This window comes from Bubalus kerabau, chromosome 20 (assembly GCF_029407905.1).
Source record: "Bubalus kerabau isolate K-KA32 ecotype Philippines breed swamp buffalo chromosome 20, PCC_UOA_SB_1v2, whole genome shotgun sequence".
Classification (NCBI taxonomy): domain Eukaryota; kingdom Metazoa; phylum Chordata; class Mammalia; order Artiodactyla; family Bovidae; genus Bubalus; species Bubalus kerabau.
In genome coordinates, this window is record NC_073643.1 from 53,423,085 (window position 1) to 53,450,990 (window position 27,906).

General features: G+C 45.6%; 1 protein-coding gene across 3 annotated transcripts; it reads left to right on the top strand.

Moving 5' to 3' along the window:
• The first annotated feature begins 4,081 nt into the window (after positions 1-4,081).
• Positions 4,082-27,429, top strand: CDC25A (cell division cycle 25A). Of its 3 annotated transcripts, none has more exons than XM_055557569.1 (15): positions 4,082-4,706; positions 5,719-5,792; positions 8,054-8,096; positions 8,728-8,764; positions 9,201-9,302; positions 11,777-11,896; positions 14,154-14,285; positions 15,155-15,229; positions 17,176-17,352; positions 21,045-21,146; positions 22,941-23,003; positions 23,099-23,197; positions 24,094-24,224; positions 25,155-25,266; positions 25,490-27,429. In XM_055557569.1, exons 1-15 carry the CDS (start codon positions 4,537-4,539, stop codon positions 25,628-25,630), a joined length of 1,578 nt encoding a protein of 525 aa, XP_055413544.1. In that variant the 5' UTR covers positions 4,082-4,536; the 3' UTR covers positions 25,631-27,429. The 3 variants fall into 3 exon arrangements, with proteins under 3 accessions (XP_055413544.1, XP_055413545.1, XP_055413546.1); XM_055557570.1 differs by having other exon boundaries at positions 9,204-9,302; XM_055557571.1 differs by lacking the exon at positions 11,777-11,896 and having other exon boundaries at positions 14,214-14,285.
• Positions 27,430-27,906: the final 477 nt, after the last annotated feature.

Consider the following 27,906-nt stretch of genomic DNA (forward strand, 5'->3'; position numbering starts at 1 on the left):
CCTCCAGGGAGGCTCACTGCTGCCTCAGGTAACCATGCAGAATAAATCCAATCTAGCTAACCCCACAGTTGGGTGAAAGGAGAATGGGCACATGTAAAACATTAAATCAGCTCCGGTAATCTTTTTCAAATAAAATGTAAACCTTTCAGTGATTTCCCATTGCCCTTGAGATAAAAGTTGCAGAATGTTGTGAGCCCCTGCAGAGTCTGGGCCCTCGCCATCCTCCCCTCCCACTCCTTCTCTGCCACACACAGGGAGGGGACTTCTTCCAGCTTCAGAGCCTCTGCTTAGGGTCTGACCCTGCCTTGAGGGCTTCCCTAGTAGCTCAGATGGTAAAGCATCTGCCTGCAATGCAGAAGACTGGGTTCAATCCCTGGTCAGGAAGGTCCCTGGTAGGGAAGGTCCCCTGGAGAAGGAAATGGCAACCCACTCTAGTATTCTTGCCTGGATAATTCCATGGACAGAGGAGCCTGGTGGGCTAGAGTCCACGGGATCATGAAGAGTCGGACATGACTGAGCGACTAACACACACACTCTGCCTTGAATATACTCTCTTCCCCTCCTAAAGGCTTATCTTCCTGGACACTTTCTCAAGGACTCCATGATGGTACCAGACCAGATCAAATTCCCTTCTTTAAACACTCTCAAAGCAGTCATACTTTTTCTCCACAGCCCGTATTCAACCTACAGGTACTGAAGGGTTCCCAGAATCAAGCACAATAGTAAAGGAAATGGGGGAGGGGTCCCTACCCTTTAGAGTTTATACTCCTTTAAGGAAAGGAGGAATGCACCCTGATTAAATTATCACAGAAACAAATGTAAACACTAGGTGGATGGTTATGTGGGGAATGTGGATGGTTATGGAGGGGGAACGTATCAGTGAGGGTATCTGAGGGTGGAGCTTTCCTGAAAAGGTGAGTATTAGCTGGGTGAAGAAGGGTATTCCAGGGAAATCTCCAAGGAAGAATTAATCCTGTCTGTTTGGATCTGGAAAATCAGCAGGCTGTCAGTAGAGATTCAGTGAGTGAGCAAACACCGACTTGCCTCAAAGCAGAGCTGGATTAAAAATCAGACCTCTTAATTCACAGCAAGGTGTTCTTCCCTTCCCCCAGTGCTGCTCCAGGACTTTGGAGAGCATGCCTGAGAGAATGGGGAAAAGGAGGTGGTTCAATTATTTTTTTCCTTTTGCTTTCATTTCACAATCCATGGACCCAAACATAATAAAATCACCCTCAACACTTCATCAATCTTTTAAAAAGGAAAAAAAAGAAAATGAATAGTTCTTTAACATTTCTGACACTGTTTTCATTCCAATATTCGGATTTGATCCCATTCAGGAAACGTCTGTCTGCTCAGCTAAGGCCTTTCCATTCCTTTAACCATGAAACAAATATTGATTGTAGAATAACAATGCATACCCATACAAAAAGTTCAAAATGTTGACCACTGTTTCTTTGAAGCTGGTAGAATTACAGATGATTTTTTGAAGTATAGTTATTTGTATTATCTAAGGCTGTAATTATTTTATAGTATTTGCATAATACAAACCTTTGAAACACAAAGCTTTTTGTTTTTTTAGTTGTAGTAGATTTACAATGCTATGTTAGTTTCAGGTGTATAGCACAGTGATTCAGCTATTATATATATGTGTGTGTGTGTATTATATATATCCTTTTTCAGGTTATTACAAAACATTGAGTATAGTTCCTTGTGCTATACAGTAGGTTCTTGTTGGTAATCAATTTTATATAGTGTGTGTATATGTTAATCCTATTGCCCTAATTTATCCCATGCCCCAAGGAAAAGCTTTTTAAAAAAATATTTGAGCTTATGGTAGGCCAAAAACAGAGGTAGTGGTTATCAGTTCAGTTTAGTTCAGTTGCTCAGTCGTGCCCGACTCTTTGCGACCCCATGAATTGCAGCACGCCAGGCCTCTCTGTCCATCACCAACTCCCAGAGTCCACCCAAACCCATGTCCATCGAATCGGTGATGCCATCCAGCCATCTCATCCTCTGTTGTCCCCTTCTCCTCCTGCCCTCAATCTTTCCAGCATCAGAGTCTTTTCAAATGAGTCAGCTCTTCTCATTAGGTGGCCAAAGTATTGGAGTTTCAGCCTCAACATCAGTCCTTCCAATGAACAGGACTGATCTCCTTTAGGATGGACTGGTTGGATCTCTTTGCAGTCCAAGGGACTCTCAAGAGTCTTCTCCAACAACACAGTTCAAAAGCATCAACAGTCCAACTCTCACATCCATACATAACTACTGGAAAAACCATAGCCTTGACTAAATGGACCTTTGTTGGCAAAGTAATGTCTCTGTTTTTGAATATGCTATCTAGGTTGGTCATAACTTTCCTCCCAAGGAGTAAGCGTCTTTTAATTTCATGGCTGCAGTCATCTGCAGTGATTTTGGAGCCCCCCAAAATAAAGTCAGCCAGTGTTTCCACTGTTTCCCCATCTATTTGCCATGAAGTGATGGGACCAGATGCCGTGATCTTTGTTTTCTGAATATTGAGCTTTAAGCCAACTTTTTCACTCTCCTCTTTCACTTTCATCATGAGGCTTTTGAGTTCCTCTTCACTTTCTGCCATAAGGGTGGTGTCATCTGCATATCTGAAGTTATTGATATTTCTCCCAGCAATCTTGATTCCAGCTTGTGCTTCCTCCAGCCCAGCGTTTCTCATGATGTACTCTGCATATAAGTTAAATAAGCAGGGTGACAATATACAGCCTTGATGGTTCCATGTCCAGTTCTAACTGTTGCTTCCTGACCTGCATACAGGTTTCTCAAGAGGCAGGTCAGGTGGTCTGGTATGCCCGTCTCTTTCAGAATGGTCCTAATCTTAACCAAACACCCAAAATATTTAAATACACAAGCTAAATAAACAGTATTTGCTCTGAACATGCTACGTAAAGACAAGTCCTTTTCAGGACTGACAGCTGTACCTCTGCCTCTCTCATAAAATCATTCATTCTAGGAATCATCACTGTTGCAAGGGATATTACAACAAATCTGGTTACCTACAAAGTGGGGATAATTTCTCTCATAGAATTGTTGTAAGAATTAAACGAATGAATAAAGGCCTTCTAACAGTGGGACATAAGCACTAGATAAGTGTTTATTATTATTATATCTGTTGCTGTTTAGACACAAAGTGAAGTGAAGTATTAGTCACTCAGTGGTATCTGACTCTTTGCGACCCCATGGATTGTAGCCCGCCAGGCTCCTCTGCCTCCTCCTGCCAGGCAAGAATACTGGAGTGGGTTGCCATTTTCTTCTCCAGGGGATCTTCTGGACCCAGACGTAGAACCCAAGCCTCCAGCATTGGCAAGCAAATTCTTTACCACTGAACCACCAGGTGTTGCTTATCCAGGCACTCCGAATGAAGCAAGAAAGGGTGCGAGAGAAGGAAATGGTTCTGAGAAAATATACCAAAGCTAAACTAGAGGTCAGCAAACAATGCCGAGGCCCACAACGCAGGCCATAGGGTTAAGTCTTGTAATCAGCAGCTCAAGGCCAGGAAAGCCGGCTGGACAGGAGCCTCAGTGCTCCAGAGTTGGGCCCTGTGTTTGTGAGGCAGGGCGCACTCCTTGGGTCATCCAGTTCTCTCTCTCTCGTGATAAAACTGTGGCCTGGAGGCCCGGAGCGGAAGAGGGGACCGAACAGCTTTTTCTACGCTCCACATTTCCTCAGCGTGTGGAACACAGAATAGAGGCCGAGAGGGCTTTGGCCTAACGCGGTAAGAGCCGACTACACTCCGGCGCGCTGTGGGAACTACGCTTCCCACCATGCAACGCATCAAGAGGGGCCTTCCGCTCTCTCCCGGCATCTCGCAGGGTCGGCTGGGAGTTTTCATTGACCTCTGAGCTCCTCGGGTTCGGAGGGCCCCTCTAGGCCCCGCCCCTTTCTGAGAGGGGGCCGGCCTCGCAGTGTCCCGCGAGCTGCTTCCTTCTTCCCCTCTCATTGGTCCAACCTAGCTGCCATTCCTGTGCGAGGAGGAGAAGTTGGTTACTGATTGGTGGATTCCGTTTGGCGCCAACTAGGAAAGGGGGGGGGCGGGGGAGCGGCAGGCCGCAATGAGCAGCTATTACCGCGAAAGGCCTCCTTGGCAGCGACGGCCCGGGAAGGAGGTGAATGTCGGCCTGGTTGTCTGCACTCCCGGGCAAGAGAGTGAAAGAAAAGTGAAGAGTGTGAGCCCGGGTCGTTGCCTCGTAGCTCTAGCCGCTCCCCTTCCCCGACGCGCTCCGTTTGTTTGGATTTAATCTTCAGGTTGCCGGCGCCCCCCGCCCGCAAGCCTCGCGGAGTGAGGGGACGCACCCGCGCCTGTGGCTGGCGCCTGCCGAGTTTGGACACCCGCCTGTCCGCGCCTCTTGCCCGCGGCAGCCGCATCCCTGAACCGCGGGGTCGTGTTTGTATTTGACCCGCGGGCGCCGGCTGCGGAGCGCGCGGCCGAGGCCAGTGCCGGCGGGGCGGGGCGGGCGCGGCGGAGGCGGAGGAAGAGGGAGCGGGATCCCTAGGAGGCCCGGCGCCGCCATGGAACTGGGCCCGGAGCCCCCGCACCGCCGCCGCCTGCTCTTCGCCTGCAGCCCCCCGCCCGCACCGCAGCCCGTCGTGAAGGCGCTGTTCGGCACGCCAGCCGCCGGGGGCCTGTCGCCTGTCACCAACCTGACGGTCACCATGGACCAGCTGCAGGGACTGGGCAGGTGAGGAGGGACCGAGGAGCGGTGCCTCAGGCGTTTGGCCTGCCAGACGGCTCTCGGGTAGATCAGGCCAGAAAACCGGCCGCGAGGGTAGCGCTTGCCTCTCTGCCGCTCGGGGGCGGCCCCACCGACGGGGACCCGCCATGTGCACCCTCCCCCCAGGCCGAATGTTGGGCGGGAGAGGCCGTTCGGACCCTCCGGGGCCGCCCTCAGCCCCGAGACGGGCCGGGTAGGGGGTGGGGTACGCCTGGGCTCCCCACCTTCGCCACCCCTTTTTAGATTGCCCTGTGCTCTTCTGTCCTTACTCCACGAAGCTCTTTGAAATCTGCCTCCACGGGGAAAAACAGGCCCTCCTAGTCGCTCACTTCTATCCTTTGCAGAACCACCTCGTAGTTATCTTAGCTTTCTGTGAGTTCTGTTTCCTTCTCAGGCAAGGGACGTGGCATTTTCTTTCCTTGCGTTTGCGAAAATCGTCGCAATCCCTCGCCTCGTGCATATTCCTGCTGTGTCCCCCCCCCGCCCCCCCCCCACACCCAGCCCCATGCTTTCCTAAGACCAGGTCTTTTAACTCAGCTTTCCACTCCTAAAATTTTCCTGCACTTTTTCCTTATTAAAAAATGCATCCCACCGTTTTTTTTTTTGTTTGTTTGTTTGTTTTTTGGTAAAGCTGCTTTCTCATCAGTCTTGGACGTCCCATTTTCTAAAGAAGCACATGTCTTTTCCAATCTCTGAAAAGCAGGAACTTGTCCTGTTCATTCCCGCTCCTAGCTCTGTACCTAGAACACATGCTCTCATTTCAGGAAGTAGTCCAATAGTCATTGTCCTCCTCCTATCTGCAGTGTGACCAATGCCAACCTACTCTTTTCTCATCTCCTTTTATACGTAAGTGCTAACTGGGTGTTCTGTGTGGCCTAAGTGTTTTGTGGTGTGGCCTAGAAGTAATGATGGTTCATGGCAGTATGGCACCTTGCCCTGTCATGGGCTATCTCCTGTGAGTTACTTTTCTTGGTTTCAGTGAGTATGAACAACCCATGGAGGTGAAAAACAGCAGTCTGCAGAGAATGGGCTCCTCCGAATCAACTGATTCAGGTATTCTTTTAGTCTTTTATCATTTGTCTGCCTTGTGGGGAGCAGTGCTTGAAATTTGCTAGAACATGTGCTTTCACCTAGAAACTCAGTTTGGTGAGTGAAGGTAGCAAGCAGAAGTCTGGCATTGAGTGACAGACACCTGTTAGGACAGTACAAAGGAGCCCCGGTGGCAGTTTATGAAGAGAGGAAACTGTCAAGTGGCTGCAAGGAGGTGGTTTATGCTTGGTCTTGAAGATGAGTAGTAGTATGAAATTAACCATACCACTCTTTAAGTGGCATTCAGGAAATCTTATTGGTTAAAATTCTGCGTCAAGTTATTGGAAGTATAATGAAATTATTTCAGTGAGCCTGCTCTGGAGAAACTGCCAGTACATCTTTATTCTAACCATAAGTTCATGTTAGTTTCCCTGGTGGCTCAGTGTTAAAGAATTTGCCTGCTAGCGCAGGAGATGTGGGTTCAATCCCTGGGTTGGGAAGATTCCCCTGGAGAAGAAAATGGCAACCCATTCCAATATTCTTGCCTGGAAAATCCCATGGACAGAGGACCCTGGTGGGCTGTAGTTCATGGGGTTGCAAAAGAATCAGACACGACTTAACCACTAAACAACAACAAAGTTCGTGTTGGGGCAAGGTTTATTTGCACAGATGCTTTAGAGTAAAGAACTGCAAGAGCAAAAGTCTTAAGATGTAAGCTTCTTAAGAACCAGGGATAGGATTGTCATCTGTGGCAGTGTGGCAAGGAAGAGTGTCATGCCAGGAGCACTAACACCTAACTTCTTGTATGATTATTTAGACATCGTGGAGGAAAAGTGTGTGCTAGGCAGGCCCTGATGGCTCTGGGCCAGCTGAGCAGCATCTCCTTTATTCTGTTGCCTTTGAGTTGAGCACCTCACTTGGTGTTATCTTGTTGAAGGCAATAAATGCTTGCTTGTCAAAGGACATAATAATATTTTCCAACCCCCTGAATTATGTACATGATCTGACAGGATATGAAATATTTGAACAAAAAACTATTCCAGGAAACAAATACTTGTCCTTTCCATAGTTGGAAATCACAGAAAGTTAGCCTGGGTAACCTCTAACTGAATTAATAATCATGATTTAAGACCTTTTTTCTTTTTTTTTTTTTTTGAAGTGTAGTTGATTTACAGTGTTGTGTTAGATTTTGGTGTACAGCAAAGTGATTTAGTTATACATATATAGTTCTTTTTTATTGTAGGTTATTCCAAGATATCGAATATAGTCACCAGTGCTATGTAGTAGAACCTTGTTGTTTTATCTATTTTGTATATAGTAGTATTATCCCCCGCACTGTCCCCTTTACCCTTTAGTAACTGTAAGTTTATTTTCTAGTCTGTGAATCTGCTTCTGTTTTGTAAATAAGTCATGAGGTTTGGTTAAATTCTGTCTCCTCATAGCCTATTATCCAAGATGGTGTTTGCAAGGAGGAAAGCATGAGTAGATATACTATGAAAATGTTTAGACTTGTGCAAATATGAAGTTTTCGCAATCATGGCAATTCAGCTTCAATTCTGGCAAAAGTCCAAGCCATGAACCTTTGTTGACTGCATTAAAGAAACAGTACTAGTAGTTTTATGTACTTATTTTAATGAATAAGTGGTGTTACAGTTACAGTTCAGTCGCTCAATCATGTCCGACTCTTTATGACCCCATGGACTGCAGCACGCCAGGCCTCCCTGTCCATCACCAGCTCCGGGAGTTTACTCAAACTCACGTCCATTGAGTCGGTGATGCCATCCAGCCATCTCATCCTCTGTCGTCCCCTTCTCCCGCCTTCAGTCTTTGCCAGCATCAGTGTCTTTTCCAATGACTCAGTTATTCGCATCAGGTGGCCAAAGTATTGGAGTTTCAGCTTCAGCATCAGTCCTTCCAATGAATATTCAGGACTGATCTCCTTTAGGATGGACTGATTGGATCTCCTTGCAGTCCAAGGGGCTCTCAAGAGTCTTCTCTGACACCATAGTTCAAAAGCATCAGTTCTTCGGCACTCAGCTTTGTTTATAGTCCAACTCTTACATCCATATATGACTACTGGAAAAAGCATAGCTTTGACTAGATGGACCTTTGTGGGCAAAGTAATGTCTCTGCTTTTTAATATGCTGTCTAGGTTGGTCGTAACTCTTTTCTTCCAAGGAGCAAGAATCTTTTAATTTCATGGCTGCAGTCACCATCTGCAGTGATTTTGAAGCCCAAAACAATAAAGTCTGAGGTGTGTTTGTTTTTTTTTCCCCCCTACACAGGCTTCTGTCTGGATTCTCCTGGGCCCTTGGATAGTAAAGAAAAGTATGTATTCACTGCTTTTAAATGTTTGTGCTTAGAAAAATAATTTTTCGAATGAAATTATTCATGCTCTGGACTGAAGCTCTGGATGTAGTGGTCCTGATTAAGACTCCTGGATCCTATAAAGTCTGCTATCTTTTGAGATGAGTAGTTTGTGTCAGCAGTTTTTCAGAACTTCCCTTCCTTTATTTTAGCTGTAATTTTGGGGTTCTGTTCTAATATCACTCAAACCCTTGCTCTGTCTCCTGACATCATTGTCCTAAGAGAACTTTGGTTTTTTTGTTTGTTTGTTTTGCCTCCCTTGTAGGATCTCAGTTTCCCAACCAGGGATTGAACCCAACCAACCCATGGCAGTAAAAGCCTGGAATACTAACCCCTAGAAAACCAGGGAACTCCCTAGAAGGTGTATATTTTAAGAGATGATCCGGGCTTTTTTCACTAGAAGCCCAGTTATGGGGCTGCTTGTGAAAACAGAACAGCTTCAGAAATCTATTCTTCCATCTTGCCTCAAACAGGAATATGTTTGATGCTCCCCTCACCCCATCAAACGGTAGTTTAGACACTATGCATCTACTAATATGAATACCACTTTCCTTGCTCGATTCTCATGATTTACTTTCTGATTTCATTGCAGCCTTGAAAATCCCATGAGGAGAATAAATTCCCTACCTGTAAGTTAGTTCCCTTGTTTCTTTGGAGCTAATAACTGTTATCTGCCCCTTAGCTACCAGTAATCTTGATCATAAACCTTAATTTAGACAGACTACTTTTCCTTACTTTGTCTCATAAACATTCAAAACATTCTACCTAAAGCAGCTTCAATAATGGTTGCCTCTTGAGGGCTTTTCCAACCAGGAAGGGGGTTCTTTTTATGCAAATGATGTTATTTGGGGGTTGATTTGGTACCTGAGTCCTTGCAGAGAGTGCTGTGTAGATCTTGTGAAGTTAGGTGTAAAGCCATAGAGTCCTAGTCACATTGACTGGTTATCCACTGCACTGTGAGGAGCTAAGCCTCCCTAACCTACCACCATTTTTTTTTCCCTTTTACAACTGAGGTTCCATTCCATTTTCATTGATGTACCCTAATTCCTTTTTTCACTTTGACAGCAGAAGCTCTTGGGGTGTAGCCCAGCTCTGAAGAGGAGCCATTCTGATTCTCTTGACCATGATGTCTTTCAGCTGATTGACCAGGATGAGAACAAGGAAAATGTGAGTGCAGCATTAACCTGCTCGCCTAGGGGCAGAGCTCACACCCACAAGTGGCTGATGGAGAAGTAGCAGGGCTGTCTTCTGGGAGACTCAACCTTTATCAAAGTCATGATGGTATTTGGAGTCAGAGAAACCTGGATTGGAATCCTACTGCTTGCTAGCTGTGACCTTAGCTGTTTTTTTAGGCTTCTATGTTTAAATAGGAGTAGCACTCCCTTGTAGGACTGTTGTTGGAATTAAATGAGATAATGTAGAAAAGCATTTAAAATGGTTCCTGGCAGGTAGGAGTTGCTCAAAAGGTGGCTCTTAGGGGGAATTACATCCAAGAACACTTTATGTGGAAGGGTCTGGGCAGGCCTTCCTTGCCTCTTTGTGCTGACCGTGGGATGAGTGAAAAGTTTAGGAAAAGGCTTCTTGACAGTGTTTTCAAGAACAAAGCCAACAAATCCCAGGGAATCTCAGGGTAGCTGAAATGGTAGCTTAGAGGGTGAGTTGCAGTTAGGCAGCCAAAAGCCCAGGAACACCCTGGCCTGGGTTCTCTCAAACCTGCTGGGGTGCTGTGCACAGGGCAGAGTTCAGTGCATCAGCTCAACTTTCCCTGTCTTCTTTCTTACTGTATTTCCATGTCTGTTTTCTCCCCTTCTTCATCCTCCACTGCAATGCTACAACGCATACTTAGAATCTTCTGGACTTATTACTTACAGAACCTACTGCCTCCATGAACTTTCCTAATGATTCCTTTGGCAACAGGGTGCCCTGAGGGAGGTAAAGAAAGAACAATTGAGTTCCTGTCGAGTGCTTGGAACACTAAGTCTGCCTCTGTGTAGTGCTTTTAACCAGAGTCCAAAGCTGTTATTACACTATTGCCTGGTCTCTTTCCCACACTCCCCATCCCCTTACCCCCAGCTTGGCTTCTCCCAGGGTTGCCTGCTTATGGCTTCATTCTGAAGGGGAAATAGCGTACGTAGGTTAAAGAGCTCTTGCTCTGGAGTTGTCCCGTCTGGGAAGCCAGACCTTAGGCACATCACTTAACCTACAGGCCTAGTCGCCTCATCTGTAAAATGGGGATGACTGGGTGGATAAATGAGCTCATGCACTGAAAGTACTTAGTGTGTGTGGGCAAGTAAATACTCTGATACTACCTGTGCTTGACAAGTTCTTAAGTGGATATTTTAGGGAGGGGGAATTATGAGTGTTTCTAAACTTTTAAGTAAAATGAAATCATACAGTATGTGTTCTATCACTTCTGGCTTTCACTCATCAATAGGTGAGATTCATCCATGTTGTTGAATAAACTAAAAGGATCTTTTGTTCCCCAGTTTTATTGAGAAATACTTGACATATATCACTATAAACTTAAGGCATACAGCATGATGGTTTGATTTACATATATTGTGAAATGATTGCAGTAGGTTCAGCTAACATCCATCTTCTCATATATTGATAGATACAACAGAAGAAAAAGAAAGGAAAAGGGGGAAATTGTCTCCTTGTGATGAGAACTCTTAGGATTTGCTATCTTATCGTACAGCAGTGTTAGCTACAGTTATGTTGCCATTAGTTTTTTTCTTCATTGCTTTTATTATGGAAAACAACATTAAATGTTTTCCACTTAATTGTCTCCTATTGGTAGGAAGAAAATGGAAAATATAAAGTCCTCAAATACAAGTCTAGACTGAAAAGTTTCAATTCCTGTTCAATTATATTGAAATGAAATTGCTTTAGACTTCAGAAAAAAAATTTTTAGTTGAAGTATAATTGACAGAAAGCTGTTGATTTAGTTTGTTGTTGTTGTTGATTTACTTTTAACTCTGTCTTGTGTACCTGGCAAATACTCATGTGTTTGTTAGAAAATAAAGTGTTTGTGGTGAGAGAAAAAAGTTCTGTTATTAGAAGTTAGCTTTTGTCTGTGGCCATGCTACCCTGTACGTGCTCGATCTCATCTGGTCTCAGAAGCTAAGCAAGGTCAGACCTGGTTAGTACTTGGATTAGAGAAGTTAGCTTTTGACAGAATCTTTAAAATACTTTTTGTGTTTTTTTTTTACTTTATTTTTCGTTCTGCTGGGTCTTCATTGCCGCATGCGGGCTTTCTAGCTGCAGCAGGTGGGGGCTTCTCCTGTGGTGCAGCACGGGCTCTGGGCTTGTGGGCTTCAGTAGTTGCAGCTTGTGGGCTCTAGAGCGCAGGCTCAGTAGATGTGGCGGCACGGCACAACTTTGTTGCTCCGTGGTATGTGGAATCTTCCCAGACTGAAGGGCCCATGTCCCCTGCATTGGCAGGCCGGATTCTTATCCACTGCAACACCAAAGAAGTCCTGAAATTCTTAATTATACAGATCCATTGAATTAGATGAGACATGGGTTTGGAGACAGGTGATCAGTACCCGCTTTCTTGCCTGCCTTCCAGAGCTATAGCTGAGACCCTAGGGCTGGTTTTCACAGACAGTGGATGATGTCTCATGTATACTGTCTTGCAGCAAGTCTTTGAGTTTAAGAAGCCAATAAGACCTGCATCTCGAGGCTGCCTACATGTTCACGGACTGGAGGAGGGTAAAGATGTCTTCACACAGAGGCAGAACTCCGCCCCAGCTCGGATGGTATGTGCTTTTGTACTCCTGGGAGTTCCTGATGGGAAGATAAAAGCCTCCGCAATCTGGAGTTAAAGACCCTGCAACAGCTCTAGCTGTCTTTACCTTGACTTTGTCTTTTGAAACTCACATGTTTTGAGACTCAAATGTTCGGTGTTTCTGCTGTGTCTGGAGAGCAGACAGGAAGAAGCAGGGTGAGAGGTGGTGTGTTTGAAATACTGGACTCGAGCAAAGCATATTTGACCTTGTCAATCGTGGGTCATTCTTCTGAATGTGTGTATGGTGGGATTATCTGTCCTACTGAAAACTTGCTTTCTGAGTGCTGAGAGGTACTTCCCAGAGTGATTTTGTTTGGAGCGAGCGCATGATTTCTACCAAACTTGGTTTATTAAGAACTATTAGGTATTCCAGTGAACCCATTGCCTACAGGGCTATTTGACTGTATTTGTCCCAGGATTGTTTGTTTGTCAGAGATGGTCATTACGTCCCGATTTCCTACTGGTGATCTGACGGTGGTGGACTAGAGAGGCCCAACTTGAGCAAAATGACCATGTTCGGTTTCCACATTTTCCCAGAAACTTGTATCTGAAAATACAGCTTTCCAGTCTGGCTTAGGGCCTGAGGTTCGGGTTCAGCCAGTAAAGAGGCTACTCAGTAAACTTGAGAGTCACTTGAGGATTAATGCATTCACACCCCACCCCAAAGAGATTTACTGTTATAGAAGAGGAAAAAAATCTATCTCTGGACTTTTTTATTATCTGTGAAAAGTACCTAGAAAAGAATTCATTATTAACAGTGTTTGTCTCTAGATGGTAGATTTTTGAATGGATTTTATAAATTTTCTATATTAAATATATATTTTAAGATTTTTATAATTTTATGTGTTTATTTTTGACTGTGCTGCGTATTTGCTGCTGGTCAGGCTTTTCTCTAGTTTCGGAGAGTGAGGGCTGTTCTTCACGGCAGTGTGCGGGCTTGTCATTGCGGTGGCTTCTTTTCTTGTAGACAGAGAAGATCGTGTCTGTCAGTCACACAGGCTTCAGTAATTGGCATGTGGGCTCAGTAGTCGCAGTTCCCAGGCTCTAAAGCACAGGCTCACTAGTTGTGGCATATGGGCTTAGTTGCTCCCAGGCAATGTGGGATCTTCCTGGATCAGGGATCGAACCTGTGTCTCCTGCACTGGCAGGTGAATCCTTTACCACTGAAACACCAGGGAAGCCCTGAAAATCATTTTATAATGGGAGTTTTACTGAAAAAACAAGATAGGATTGCCTAATGAGATATACTCTATTTTGACTCCAGGAATGGTTTCTCCTAGGGAGAGTATAAGGGGCAGAAAAGCTTGGACTTTGCAGTCAAACGAGTGAGCGGTGTAATCTTGGTAACCTCTCTTAAGCATTGGTTTCCTGATTTGTTAAATAAAAATGGAAAATAGAGGATTAACTACCTTTAGTGTGTTGTGAGGCTTAAATGGAATTATACATAAAAGGTTATATCCCAGTCTGAAAACAGGGTTTCCTTCATAGCTTAGTCAGTAAAGAGTCTGCCTGCAATGCAGGAGACCTGGGTTCGATTCCTGGATTGGGAAGATCCCCTGGAGAAGGAAATGGCAACCCACTCCAGTATTCTTGCCTGGAGAATCCCATGGGCAGAGCAGCCTGGCAGGCTACAGTCTATGGGGTCACAAGAGTTGGACACGACTTAGCAAATAAGCACACAGCAGCACACCCAGTGTCTGGCGCAAGTAATTCCTCAGTTAAGATTGAGCAACTGTCATTTAAATTGCGAGTCTAAAGAACAAGGATGGATTTTCTAGAACTTTCTAGACTTTATATCCCTCTGTCAGAACTGGAGTTACAAAAAACATTTCTCTAGTCTGTTTTGTGGTCTTCACAGGGACTTGGTATCTTCTCACCCCTCCTTATTTTAGCAGATTATCATGTCACTACCCTCATGCTGATCCCTGTTCACCAGTAATAATCCTCAGAAAAAACAAGCCTTGCCCTTCATTGGAGGCTAGCCCCAGATCCCACCATGAGATGAATTGCTCCTGGGGAGAGTTCTTTGTGAAGGCTACCTGGCCTGACTCGACTCAGAACTGTGTGTGGATATCAGTTCATTTATAATCTTAGGTCTTATTTTTCCTTTGATTTGTAGCTGCTAAAACTTCTTAAAATGAATATGGTATATTTTCCTCATAAAAACTAGTAACCCATTCAGAGAAATCAAAGCTGATTATTAACAAGCCATGAATTCTGTCTTCTAGCTTTCCTCAAATGAAAGAGATGGCAATGAACCAGGGAATTCCATTCCTTTTATGCCCCAGTCACCTGTGACTCCCACTTTGTCTGATGAGGATGATGGCTTCATGGATCTTCTTGATGGAGACAATTTGAAGGTATGGTGTGAGTGTGTGCTTTCTGATCCATTTTTACTAACTTTCCCTGGAGAGCCGTCATCTGAAAAAGAACAGTGATCCCCCAACCGACTGATACTTTATTAAGGTTTCATTTACTTATTTAATTCATTTTTGGCTGTATTTGTTCTCGGTTGCGGCACCGGGCTTTCTCTAGTTGCAGTGAGCTGGACTACTCTTCTGTTGCGGTGCGCGGGCTTCTCACTGTGGTGGCTTCTCCTGTTGTGGAGCACAGGCTCTAGGCGCATAGATTTCAGTAGTTGCAGCTCGTGGGCTCCAGAGCACGAGCTCTTTAGTTGTGGTCCACAGGCTCAACTGCTCCACAGCATGTGGAATCTTCCCAGGCCAGGGGTTGAACCTGTGTCCCTTGCATTGCAAGGAGGATTCTTAACCATTGGACCACCAGGGGAAGCCGTGGCTGATGCTTTTATTCATCTGTTGGGAACTTATTGAGACTCTGCTTCTAGCCTGATTAAATTCTATGGAGGTGTTCCAAAGAAAACACCGATGTGATCCTTCCTCCCCTGCAGGAGCTGACAATCTTTTTTTTTTTTTTTTTTTCCTGGAAGGACATGAATCAGGGACTGAAAGAATAGCTGCCATGTGATGTAAAGCTGAGGAGACCAGTGGCTCCTCATGGCCCCTCAGGGGGCATTCCCTTGGCTATGCTCAGATAGCATCACTCTTACTCTCTTGACCTTAAAATGTTGTGGAGAGGGGAGGCATTAACCCTTAGAAGACTTCCTATTCACGCCTTTCTGGTATTCTGCAAGAAGAAATCTAACGCATTTTAACTAATGTTGTTTCTAATGGACCTTTGGACCTTTATGACACAGTTTTTCTTTGTTTAGAATGATGAAGAGACCCCGTCCTGCATGGCCAGCCTCTGGACAGCTCCCCTTGTCATGAGAAGAACTAGTAACCTAGTAAGTTCCAGTGTGTCTGGAGGGAGTGACAGGAATCTAAATTGTTTCCTTTGAGATTCTGCGTTTGAGCCTATGGGCCTATTTGACTGGTCACTAGTGTTTCCTGGTGTTGATGTATGCTGATTTTTCAAGGGTGTTTTGTTTTGTTTTAATACCCACCTACTTGTGTAGACTACAGACATCTGTTTCCATCAGGGACACTTTCAAAGGCTATGCCTTTACATACATCCTCATGTATGTAAATATCCAGGGAAAGTGAGCTCTTATCATAGTACACATACAGTTATACACTCTTAGGTATATGTATAGACGCTGAATACATCTTTAATCCATGCCCCTGAACTATAAATGTGGAACAAATGAACTATTGCAGTCTTGAAGCCACTTACATATTTTAGTAGATTAATGTGCAAAGCTTTGAGAGATTAGACCACCCCAGTAAAATGGTATGACCAGATTTACTAAGTCCTTTTGAAAGATAACATTATTAATATATACAGTGTGAGAATGCTTAGGAAATGGCTTTCGGTTTTACAAGTTGGATGTAAAAACCATGAAGCAGTATGTGTAGGCCCTTCACAGCAGTGCAGTTTCACAGACATAGTGGAGTCATCATAGGGCCAGGGCTGAGTCAGAGCTGGCGTTTCTGCCCTTGAAGAGCTTACAAGGCCTCTGAGACCTTACTGAAAGCAGTAGACCCTCTTTCCAAAAATGCTTCCAGCTCTTCTAGGTTAAAAACAAACAGACAAAAATAAAACCTGTAATCTTGCTTTTCTGAACAACATCCTATTAAAATGAACTTCAGAAAAATAAGCGGAAAACCCTTGGTCTCTGGGACACGCTTGCTGCAAGCTATCAGGAACATTTCAAAAGAAGAGGCGACACTGAAATGTTAGTATCAGCTGGAAAGGGAGTGCTTCACGGAGGGAGAGGGGCACAGGATGTGTGTGAAAGGATACCGAGTTCAGAAGGAAAAGCCCAGCCAGAGAACACTGAGTTGTGAACGGGCTGAGATGAGTTTAGATTGCTGAAGTCAGACTGTCTCTACCACTAGTCAGGTTGGCTGCTCTCAAACCCCGAGAAAGTAGTCCTCAAAAGTAGTACTATAGCACATCTTCCTGTATTTCCTTTGGCTTTGTAAGTCTTGAATTTAAAATGCTCTGGTATAGTCCAGAAAGAAAAACAGCCAAGCAGAGAGAATGACTTCTAAACAGTTTTGAAGGCACCCCTGCCCACTGCAAACTCAAACTCAACTCTGTTTTATGCCCTTAACTGGCTCTAATATATGGTATAATCCAGCTGCCTCATACCTTTCTGGGTTTAGGGGGGCTGTTAAAACCTCTTCAAGCTGCTCGAGCAAGGTGCAAATAATAAAGTAGAGGGGAAGAGGAAGCCAGAAGTGTGGCCCTGGCTGGAAGGTAACACTTGCTGGGGACTATCAGGAACCCTTTGACTCTTAGGACCCTGTGCAGAAGGTAGGCTTTTCAGGGCATAGGTAGTCTTCCTCATTTGTATCCAGTGTCAGGTTTGAACATGTTCAGTGAACACCAGGGTCTCAGTGTCTTCTCTGTGCCAAGGACTAGATAAATGGACAGTGTCTGTTTCCTAATTTAGGATATGTGCTAAGTCCCTTTGGTCATGTCCAACTCTGCGACCCTGTGGACTGTAGGCCACCAGGTTCCACTGTCCATGAGATTCTCTAGGCAAGAATACTAGATGGAGTGTGTTGCCATGCTCTCCTCCAGAGGATCTTCCTGGCCCAGAGATTGAACCCCAGTTTCTTGTCTCCTGCATTGGCAGACAGGTTCTTTACCGCTAGCACCACCTGGGAAGCCCAATTTAGAATGGCTTGATCTTAAACCATCCCAGGAAGTCCTTGGTCTGTCCTCTTTACCATTCAAATCAATGTATTTTAATGAAACACGGGTCTCTTTTTTTCCCCAAAGGGCAATCGCTGCAAGCTGTTTGACTCCCCTTCAGCGTCGTGTAGCTCTACCATCCGGTTAATGTTGAAAAGACCAGACCGATCACTAGAGGAGTCCCCAGGTGGAAGCAGGAAGCGGAGGAAAAGCGTGGCTGGGGCCAGTCCGGAAGAGGCAGCTAGTCCAGAGAAGCCCCAGGAGGTTAGTTCTGCAGCTTCTTTTTCACTCAAAGATGTTATATCTGTCAGTTCTAAAATGCGTGTTTGGTTCTTTTTCTTTGCTGAGACTGGCTGTTTTTATTTTTCATTTGTTTCAGTCTTGTTCAGAATCGCCTGTTGAAGCATTTTTATGATGGCTACTTTAAATCCTTGTCAGGTAGTTCCAGCATCTGTGTCTGGTGTGGCTTCCTGTTGATTGTCTTTCCCTATTCAGGTTGAGATTTTTCCTGGTTCTTGATATGACAAGAGATTTTTTTCAGTTGTGTCTGTGTACTTTGGATATTATGAGGCTGTGTAACTGCTGTTTAGTAGTACTCCGATACTGCAGGGAAAGGGGGACAGAAGTTCAGCCTCCCTTGATGTGCCACTTAGGTAGGTCAGACCTCATGGCTGCTGGGCAGGAGTGGGAAGTTCAAGCTCCCTTCTAGACCTCCACCAACACCATCCCAGTGAGGTTGAGATTGGGACACTTAATTACAGCTGGGCAAGTGTGGAAGTCTAAGATCCCCACTTGCTGTTGGGTCCTGGAGTAGGGCCATAGCTTTTTTCCCTTGGTTGGGTTTTTTTTTTCTTGTGTCCTGACCTATTTAGGACTACTTTAGATTTGTTTCGCAACATTGATTACAGTGTTTTTCGTTGTCACTTAGTATTTTAGTTCATTTCTCTGTGATGAGAACTCAAGATTTATTCTCAAGTACTTTCATATACACCATACATCTGACCTAACTGTAGTCATCATGTCTTACATTACATCCCTGGTTCTTGTCTCGTAACTGGAAGTTGTACATTTTGATCACGTTCATCTGGCCCCCCGCCTCCATTGCTTACCTCTGGTAACCCCACATATCTGATCTCCTTTTCTATGAGTTTGATTTTTGTTCTGATGGTTGTGGTAGTGGTTAGCATTGTGTGTTTTCTGTTTTTTCATTCCCTGTATAAGTGATGTCATATACTTATTTGTCTTTCTCTGTCTGACTTACTTCAATTTCACTTAGTATAATGCCCTCAAGGTCCATCCATGTTGCTGCAAATAGCAGGATTTCCTTCTTTTTGTATGGCTGAATAATAATCCATTGTGTGAATGTGTATCCCAGCTTCCTCATCCATTCGTCTGTCAGCGAACACTTTTTCCCATGTCCTGGCTATTATAAATAATGCTGCTGTAATGTGAGTGCAGATATCTCTTGACCTAGTGTTTTCATTTCCTTCGAATATGTTCCCAGAAGTGGTATTGCTAGATCATATGTTTTGTTTTCAACTTTTTAAGGTACGTCCATACTGTTTTCCATAGCAGCCATCCCACTTTACAGCCCCACCAATACTGTACAAGTGTTCCCTAGTCTTCACATCCTTATCAACACTTGTTTCTTGTCTTTTGTTTTTTTGGCCACTCCACGGATTTGGGGGATCTTAGTTTCCTTGCCAGGGATTGAACTCAGGCCCTAGGCAGTAAAAGTGTGGAATCCTAACTGGACCACCAGGGAATTGCTCTTGTCTTTTTTTTTTTTTTAAGTGATTCATTTTATAATTAGATTTTTTATTTTTTTTCCTTGTTTGGCTGTGCTGGGTCTTTGTTGCTGCTCAGACTTTTCTAGTTGCAGTGAGCAGGAGCTATTCTACAGTTGTGGCGTGTGGACTTCTCATCGTGGTGGCTTCTCGTTGCAGAGCACAGGCTCTAGGGCCCTCGGGCTTCAGTAGGTGCAGCTCCCGGGCTCTAGAGCACAGGCTCGGTAGTTGTGGCACGCAGACTTTGTTGCTCCAAGGCACACTGAGATCTTCCCGGATTGTGGATCGCACCCATGTCTCCTGCATTGACAGGCGGATTCTTACCACTGAGCACCAGAGAAGCCCCATCTTATCTTTTTGATGACAGTCTTTCTTATAGACATGAGGTGATATCTCACTGTAGTCTGGATATTGATCATCCTTTCATGTCCCTGTTGGCTATGTGTGTACCTTTGGGAAAATGTCTAGTCAGATCCTTTTCTGTTTTTAAAACTGGTTTATTTGGGAGGTTTTTTGTTTCTTTTGGTGGGGGGGTTATTAAGTTGTATGGATTCCTTACATTTTGGATATTAACCCCTTATCAGATAATGTGGTTTGCAGATTTTTTTTCCAATTCTGTATGTAGGTTGTCTTTTCATTTTGTTGATCATTTCTTTTAATGGATAGAAGCTTTTTAGTTTGATTTGCTGCTTGTACCTTAGGTGTCAGATCCAAAAAATTGCCAAGACCCACATCAAGGAACTTTTTCCCTGTGTTTTCTTCTAGGAGTTTAACAGTTTCCTGTCTCAAGTCTTTACTCCATCTTGAGTTATTGTGAACAATGTAAGATAGGGGCCTAATTTTCATTCTTTCACATGTGACTATTCCATTTGCCCGGCACCATTTATTGAAAAGACTTATCTTGTCTTCATCAAGCATTCTAGCTGATGGTATATGTGCTGTTTCTCTTCTAAACATGCACTTTCATTTTTCCTGTGGACTCCGTGTCCTGGGCTAGGCATGTGTTTAGCTTTAGTAGACACTGCCATATAACTTTCCAAAATGTTTGTCCAGTCAACCCTCTGTATCTGGGGTCTCCCTTCAACTGACTTGGGAACCCATGGCTACTGAGCACAAGCTGTACTGGGTGCCATTCCATATAAGCATCCTCGGGCCTCCTAAAACCAATTTCAGGGATACCAAGGGCCAGCTGTACTCACAACAGCGTGAGAGTCTCGTATGTGGTGGTGTTCATCCCTTTACTTTTACCCATTCTGGGGATTGTGTAGCATGGGCATGTGCGTGCTAAAGTTGTATCCAACTCTTCTTGACCCTCTTGACTGTAACCCGCCAGCTCCATTGGATTTTCCAGGCAGGGATACTGCAGTGGGTTGCCATTTCCTCCTCCAAGGGATCTTCTTAACCCAGGGATCGAACCTGTGCCTCCTGCATTGCAGGCAGGTTCTTTACCACTTGAGCCATCAAAGGGAACCCTGTGTAGTAACTTTTTTGCATTTCTCTGATAGTCATTTTTCTAGATTTTCCTATTACCCAACCACCTTTCTAGCCCATATTTCTATTGGGTTATCTCTTGTGAGAATGCTTTATGTATTAAGAGATGAATCTTTTATTGAGATGAATTATTTATCTGCCCACTCTGGCTTGCCTGTTCTTACCTCATCTTGTTGTTTTGATTAACAGAATTTCTTGATTTCTTTAAAACATGTTTTAATTTACCAGTCTTTTTATGTTTAGTGCTTTTTGTGTACTGTTTAAGACATCTCGACTTCCCCACGATTAGCCCTTTTGACATGCTCTTTGAAATATGAGCACTTCCTTGTTACTAATGACAAGGTGTTCCAGGTTTATCTTGTACATTTCTTGTCCCAGCCTGGATTCAGTCAGAAAGCTCTGGTTTCAGTAAACACATGTTATGGTACTGCATGATCTGTAGCTGGTTGAATTGGAGCTGCGGAATGGTGGCCCTAACCTCTGTGTTCAGGGGTCAACTGTAGTATTTAGGGAACACATTGACAAAGGGGTACGTACTGTACCCCTGGAGCGTCTCAGTGGGTAGAGCTGAGAAATACTTTTTGTAGACTTAAAACTAATTTTAATCTTCCATTTTTAAAAAGGAGAAAGCCTTTATTCTAAAGCCTGGTCTCATTCTCAACCTTTGGTTTGTTACAGATTCTACATCATCAGTCTTTATCCCTAGCATCTTCCCCAAAAGGGACCATTGAGAACATTTTGGATAATGACCCAAGGGACCTTATAGGAGACTTCTCCAAGGTAACTGCAAGCAGAACTGCATTATGATGCAGGACGGGGGAGGTCCTAACACCCCCTCCAGCCTTCCTCCCCTGAAGTGGCTCCTGGGTTATGTAGCCTCCCCTCCAACCCCCACTGAAGGGACACAGTTTGAAATTTAAAAAAAAATAAGGAAACATTCATAATCTGGTATACCTCCATTTCTTGGGGACTGTAGACCTTACTGGTACTGATCAGAGGTTTCACGTAGGAAGCCTGGACACCAACCCAAAAACCAGTCTTTCTGGGAACAGTGCTGCAGAAGAGTGTAAAGAAGCAGAAATGAAACTCTAGCCTTACTGTATATAAGTCTGTATGTCAAAAGGTCCTCTTAGGGGACTTCCCTGGTGGTCCAGCAGCTGAGATTCCATGCTCCCAATGCAGGGGGCCTGGGTCCAATCCCTGGTCAGGGAACTAGATCTCACACACCACAATAAAAAAATTCTGCATGCCAAAGATTGAAGATTCTATGTGCCAAAACTAAGAGTCTGTGCAGCTAAATTAATTAATTAATTAATTTTTAAAAAAGAAAGTCATCTTAGAATGTCCCAGATGGAGACTAAATTTCTCGCTTGTCCAGAGGAGCATGGTCCTTGTGGGAAAATGCCGCCAGGGAGGTCCAGAGGAAGGTCTGCTGATGGCCTGGTACAGATTATCCACCTTTGTGCTGTGGTCAAATGTGACACCTTCCTGTGTCAGTAGTAACTTGTTTAGCCATGTGTAACTTGAAGGTCCCCAGACCAGTCTTTTACATATTAATGTAGCTAACATCTACTGAAACACTTACTATGTGTGAGGCAAAGATTCCAAAACAAGACAGGGTTCCTTCCCTCAAGACACTTAACATGTGGTAAGACATGCCATGTGGACATGTACCACCTGGTAATTGAAGTAAACATCAGTGCAGTGTAAGCATTAGACTAAGAAATAAAAGAGTTATGTCAGCTAGGTGGTTGGGGAAGCTCTGGGGCTGGGCTAGACATTTCAGCCAGGTAGGAGAGATAAGTGGGAAGACAGGACTTCCCTAGGGGTCCAGCGGTTAAGACTCTGCACTTCCAACACTAGGGACGCGGGTTCAATCCCTGGTCTGAGAGCTAAGGTCCCATATGCCAGCATGGCCAAAAAAAATAGAAGACAGTTGTAGTCTGAAGGGAAGAGCAGGCCAAGACCTGGGTGTGGTGTGTCCTCGCTGGTAAAAGCTTGCGTCTGAATTGAAGCTATTGGTTGGTTGTTGAAATGACCCCACACATGACCACAGGGTTGGGTGAACACTAGACTCTGCCAGTCACTCTTGTAATTGCTGGTGTGCCCATCTTCCCCCCTCAAGGCTGGGTGGGTCTCACTTATTCCACCTCCAGTGTCTCCTCCAGCGCCGTGCTGCAAAAGTCAGGTGCTCAGTAAACAGTGAAGTCATTCCTCGCTGTGTCCTTTTTAAGTGGTGTGCACAGTCTGGCTGCTGACATGAGGGTTCCCGACAAAAGCAGGTGATAAAGGAATTCACCTGAGATGTCTGGATTCAGGTCTGGCTTGCTTGCTGGCTGACTTTGGGCAAGGGGCCTAGTTTTGACATCTACAAATGGGGATAATGTGCCTCATAGGGCCATACGAATATTCAGTCTTAGGATATTAATGAAGTGCTTACACAAATAACCAGTACGTTCTATTAGATTCATGTTTGTTTGTTTGTATAAGCTGACTTTTACCAGGAAGGCAAGCACTATAAGCGTTGCCTTTATAAGCTTTCAGATTTGCTAAGTATTTCTTTCTCTTATTAAGGGTTACCTCTTTCATACTGTTGCTGGAAAGCATCAGGATTTAAAATACATCTCTCCAGAAATTGTAAGTTATCCTTTGGGGACCTGCCACCCATGCGATACTGGGATCTAGTCATTCCTGGCAGCCAGAGGTGACTCTCCTTGGCTCTTTCTCCACAGATTACATCTGTTTTGAATGGCAAGTTTGCCAACCTCATTAAAGAGTTTGTCATCATCGACTGCCGATACCCATATGAGTATGAGGGAGGCCACATCAAGGTATAGATTCTTGGGGCTTGTGGGTAAGCTCTGCTACTGTGGGAGGCATAGCAGGAGCCCTATAGACAGTATCTGTGATTTATTTTTATTTTTAAAGGAGGGGGTGATTCTTGGCTGCTTGTTATAATGCTCACATGCTGCTTATGAGAATTGTAAAAAGAGGCAGTGGGTGTAAAAGGCATTTGATTCCTGGTGCACTGAAAGAATGCTCCCTGGTGTGCACTAATCATACAGCAAACCGCGCCCTGTTTTGTCCCCCACGCCATCACCGTCGGGGATTTCGAGGTGGAACCCACTGACTTCTATGCCTGGGCATGAACCTGTGAGGAGAAGCCAGTCTTTGGCAACATGGGCCAGGCCTAGTGATGCCTCTTAACGTTTATAGTTGAGTTAAGCTGTCTGGTGAAGTGGGTGTTGGAACAGTTCATGTGTAACTTGCCCAGGAAGAAAGCCATTGGGTTGAAATACATTGTGTGTGTGTGTTAAGTTGCCTCATTGTGTCCGACTCTGTGACCTCTGCATGAGGGGAGCCTAGCTCGCCAGGCTTCTCTGTCCATGGAATTCTCCAGGCAAGAAGACTGGAGTGGGTTGCCATGCCCTCCTCCAGGGGACCTTCCCAACCCAGAGATTGAACCCATGTCTTTTACGTCTCCTGCATTGGCAGGTGGGTTCTTTACTTCTAGTGCCACCTGGGAAGCCCGTTGAAATACACTAAGAGGTAATTTAAAGACAGTGTTTGGGTCTGCCACTCTCTTAAGGCCATGAAAGTCCCTACATTGACATATGCCACTCATACAGCGCACAGGCATAACAGAATCTTGAGGCACCCATGTGAAGACCAGTCTCCAAGAATCATTAGTGCCAGCGTGAGACCTAAGCCTCTGGTGTCTTCACAGGGTGCAGTGAACTTGCACATGGAAGAGGAGGTTGAAGAGTTCTTACTGAAGAAGCCTATCGTACCTACGGATGGCAAGCGTGTTATCGTGGTGTTCCACTGCGAGTTCTCTTCTGAGCGCGGCCCTCGCATGTGAGTGGGCTGAGTATCGTTCATGTGTAACAGATGTTTCTTAAATCCTTACCTGTTGAGCAGTCAGTTGATTTCATGAACTGCTTCCTGGAGTGTAGTTTTAGGTTCGACCCAATGGTTGCACCACGGTCGTTGTTAAGGGCTTAGAAGGGCTCTGTGGCCTCCCCAGTCCAGCCTATTACTCTGGTGTTCCCTCTGCAGCATGCCCCAGGGATCGGGCATCTGCTTCATCACCCCCACTCCTCAGTGAGTCCTGGACACTGCTGGGCTCGGCCCATTGTTCAGCCTGCCTTTATATTGAATTGAACTCTGGCTCTCTCTGTTCCCCCACTGCCCCTAGCTCTGCTTGTGGGGCTGCTGTTCTCAGGTGGCATCCTTCAGGGACAGTGTGGTGACTCCTTATGCAAATACCAGAAAAGCGTGATGTCTTCTCGGCAAAACTTAACATGATGCTTTCAAACACTTGTCAAATCCATGTTCGCACAGAAGGGGGTTATGTTACTTTCAGGTTATTGCCACACTAGAGGTGAAAAGAACTGCGCCGCCTGCCCCCGCTAATACACAAGCTTTTATGACCAAGGCCCTATTATAGTTTACTACAGAGATAAATTTTATACCAAAATAAGTGGAAGTATAGCTACAATAAAGCATCACTTCAGATTTAAAATAATCAGTGGTGGTGGTGGCAGAGAGGACGCTAGGTGGGAATCAAGACACTGTTTAACTTGGAAAGTGGGGAGGAGATTGTCCGCCTTTCAAGACAAGGCCTTGGAACTGGCTGTGAGCAGGGTTCTGAGGGTCGTGGGTGGCAGAGGAAATCACATCTGGGCTCTGTTTGCAGGAGTGCAGGTCAAGCTGGAGAGATGTGTAAGAAGCACCGCTTTGACCATGCAAAGCTAATCAGACTCTGGCTCTCCTTCTCCTTTACAGGTGCCGATACGTGAGAGAGAGGGATCGGCTCAGTAACGAGTACCCCAAACTCCACTACCCAGAGCTGTATGTCCTGAAGGGCGGATACAAGGAGTTCTTCCTGAAATGCCAGGTGAGATGGACTCTCTGGAGGGCACAGGCCACCCCTCACTACCCCCTAGTTGGTGGTCATGGCTGTTTCCTACCCAGGGTCTGGGGGTTTGCCCTGAGCACAGAAGGGGCCTAGAACCGGCCCCCACCCTACCCCAGCAGAGCCTTGTGGCTCCCGGCAGGGAGGGAGCAGGAGTGTGCGTGGGAGGCCACTGTGCCCAGATCTTGTCCTGTCTTCCCGCCAGTCTCACTGCGAGCCCCCCAGCTACCGGCCCATGCACCACGAGGACTTTAAAGAAGACCTGAAGAAATTCCGCACCAAGAGCCGGACCTGGGCTGGGGAGAAAAGCAAGAGGGAGATGTACAGCCGCCTGAAGAAGCTCTGAGGGCCTCATGGCCAGGTGGCGGCAGCCTCCCCGCCCTCCCCACTCCCCTCTTTGCTGCAGAGAAACTTGAGCAAAGGGGCCAGCAGCGCGACACTTGGAGAGAAAGGCGGAGGCCTCCACGTCTTAAACCTACCTCCCACCCTCCCGAGGTTGGAGCCCAGAGCCTCCCGCTGCCTCTCCGTCCCTGGAAGACGTCCTTCTTCAGCAGGGCGCTCAGCCAAGGCTGTCATGTGCCGCAGCGGGGTTCCGAGCAGCAGTCAAGGCGTTCTGCCTCCTCCTCCCCCATGGTTGGATGGGCCTCCTGCGGCCTCGCTGGGCACTGGCCTTGTCTCCTGAGGGGAGAGATGGAGAAAAGACTGCCAGACGCTGCTGGCCAGACACCAAAGACGGCCCGGGAAGCACAGGTCTTTGTGGGCTAGCCCACATCATTAATTTATTCAACTTCACCAATCACTTTCTTTTCTTTTTTTTAAAAAAAATCAACTCCTGGAGACTTTTATTTAATTGCTTCTTTCAGTTAGAATACTGCCATCCTAGGTAGGATTTTATCATCCCGGGGAGTACCTCTGCCTTTCATTTTTAAAGAAAAAAAGAATAAAGGAGGGGGAAGAAGAGGGATGTGAGTTGTGGGACAGAGAACAAGGGGCTCTGTCTGTCTCCCCCGGGAGGCACTGCAGTACTGGGGCTGCTGCTATTTACAGCCAAGGACTGAGACACTGGTGGGAGCAGGCACCGGACTCAGGCTTGGCTTCAGGACATAAGCTAAATCTCCCAGACCTACCTCGAAGGCCCCTGAGACTTTCCGGGGGGGAGTGACCCTGCTCTTCCTCACCCCAGCTCCCTGTGATGTCACTGGGCAAGAGTCACGATCAGGAAAGCACTGGAGGCAGCTTCCGTGGGGATACCCCCAAGTCAGTGTTGGAACGTATAGAATAGGTATCCCAGTGTCAGGGGGCAGGGATGGGGGGGCTCTGTGGGATAAGGGAAGGGAGTGTACTTTTGAGTGTATTCCTTCATTACTCTGATACTCTTTGACAGCTTCTGTTTTTTTTTTTTTTTTAAATAGCCCTTTTATGAGTCAAGGAGTATGGAATCAGTGTTGGCTGGGCCCCCCAAGGGTGGGGAGAAGGGCTGGAAGTCCCGGGCATTAGAAAGGAGTGAGTGCTGGCAGAGATGACTACAGAGTGTGTTTCTCAGGAGGCAGCAGCGTGGTGGGTTTTGAAGGTACAACTTGGAGTTTATCATGTTTTAATTTGAGGGACAGGGAGAGATGGGTCATCACCAGTTGTCCCTCATCTCACCCCACAGAAGTGGGGATCTCAAAGGAACACCTCCCAAGGAGCTGGGGCTGAGTGGATTGATTCTGGACAGGGCTGTTTGGTGCCTGCTCATCCCTACCCTTAGGCGCTGGCTTCCTCACCATCTCTGCTCCACCGGGGTGTTGCCAAGTTTTTCTTATATTCAAAAGTCAGTCTCCCCTCTTGCCTCAGCTTCCTGTTCTGGGGGTGGGGAGGAAATCAGTGATACTGGAGATGACTGGTTGCTATGTTATGGGTTTGAGTTGCTTTCGACTATAAAACAATCTTGTTAGAAAAAGTATATGGGGAGGAGGGGAACAGAAGGCCTCTACCCCCACACACACTGAGACCCATCTGAATTGGTTTCCAATCTTGTTTGTAGGGATTCTGTTGGTTGAATGCCTGAAAAGGGAGGTGGGATGGCCTTCAGATCATACCAGCTCAGCTAGCATTGCTAACCAACTGTTGCAGGCTCTGAAAATAAAAACAATCTTGAACCCATGCTCTTTGCCTGCTTCATGGTGGATTTAAAGGGAACTGTGAGTCTCTAAAGACCTGGGACCACACCTGGCTAAAAGCACTGGCTAGAGGCAGTGACATTTTCTCAAGATGCCAAAGAGCTGTCATGTGGCCTGACATCAAGGTTGACCAGATGACCTTCAGTTACTCCCCTGAGTCCAAAAGCAAACTTGTGATTCAGATTGATTTGCAAGATGAAATGGGGATAGGAAAAGCCTGCCTGGACTTACTGACATTCCCTGACAAGATGTATTAATTCATAGGATTGAGCAACAGGCCAGAGGAGGGACCAGTATAAAGGAGATAGGAGTTTCAGTTGTGTTCTGAAGGAGCCAGAGAGGATACTGCAGAAGAAAATCAGGCAGATGGTGAGTCATGGGCCCACATGCAACCAGGAGAACTTGGATGTGTGATGCTGGGGGCTACTGCCAGAGTGGATAACAGCTGGAGCAAAAGTCT

Excerpts from the sequence above, each read along its gene's own strand:
- CDC25A (XM_055557569.1), top strand. The coding sequence starts at position 4,537 with ATGGAACTGGGCCCGGAGCCCCCGCACCGCCGCCGCCTGCTCTTCGCC. Across the intron at positions 5,793-8,053 it reads CTCCGAATCAACTGATTCAG|GCTTCTGTCTGGATTCTCCT; the intron begins GTATTCTTTTAG and ends CCCCCTACACAG. Across the intron at positions 25,267-25,489 it reads AGTTCTTCCTGAAATGCCAG|TCTCACTGCGAGCCCCCCAG; the intron begins GTGAGATGGACT and ends TCTTCCCGCCAG.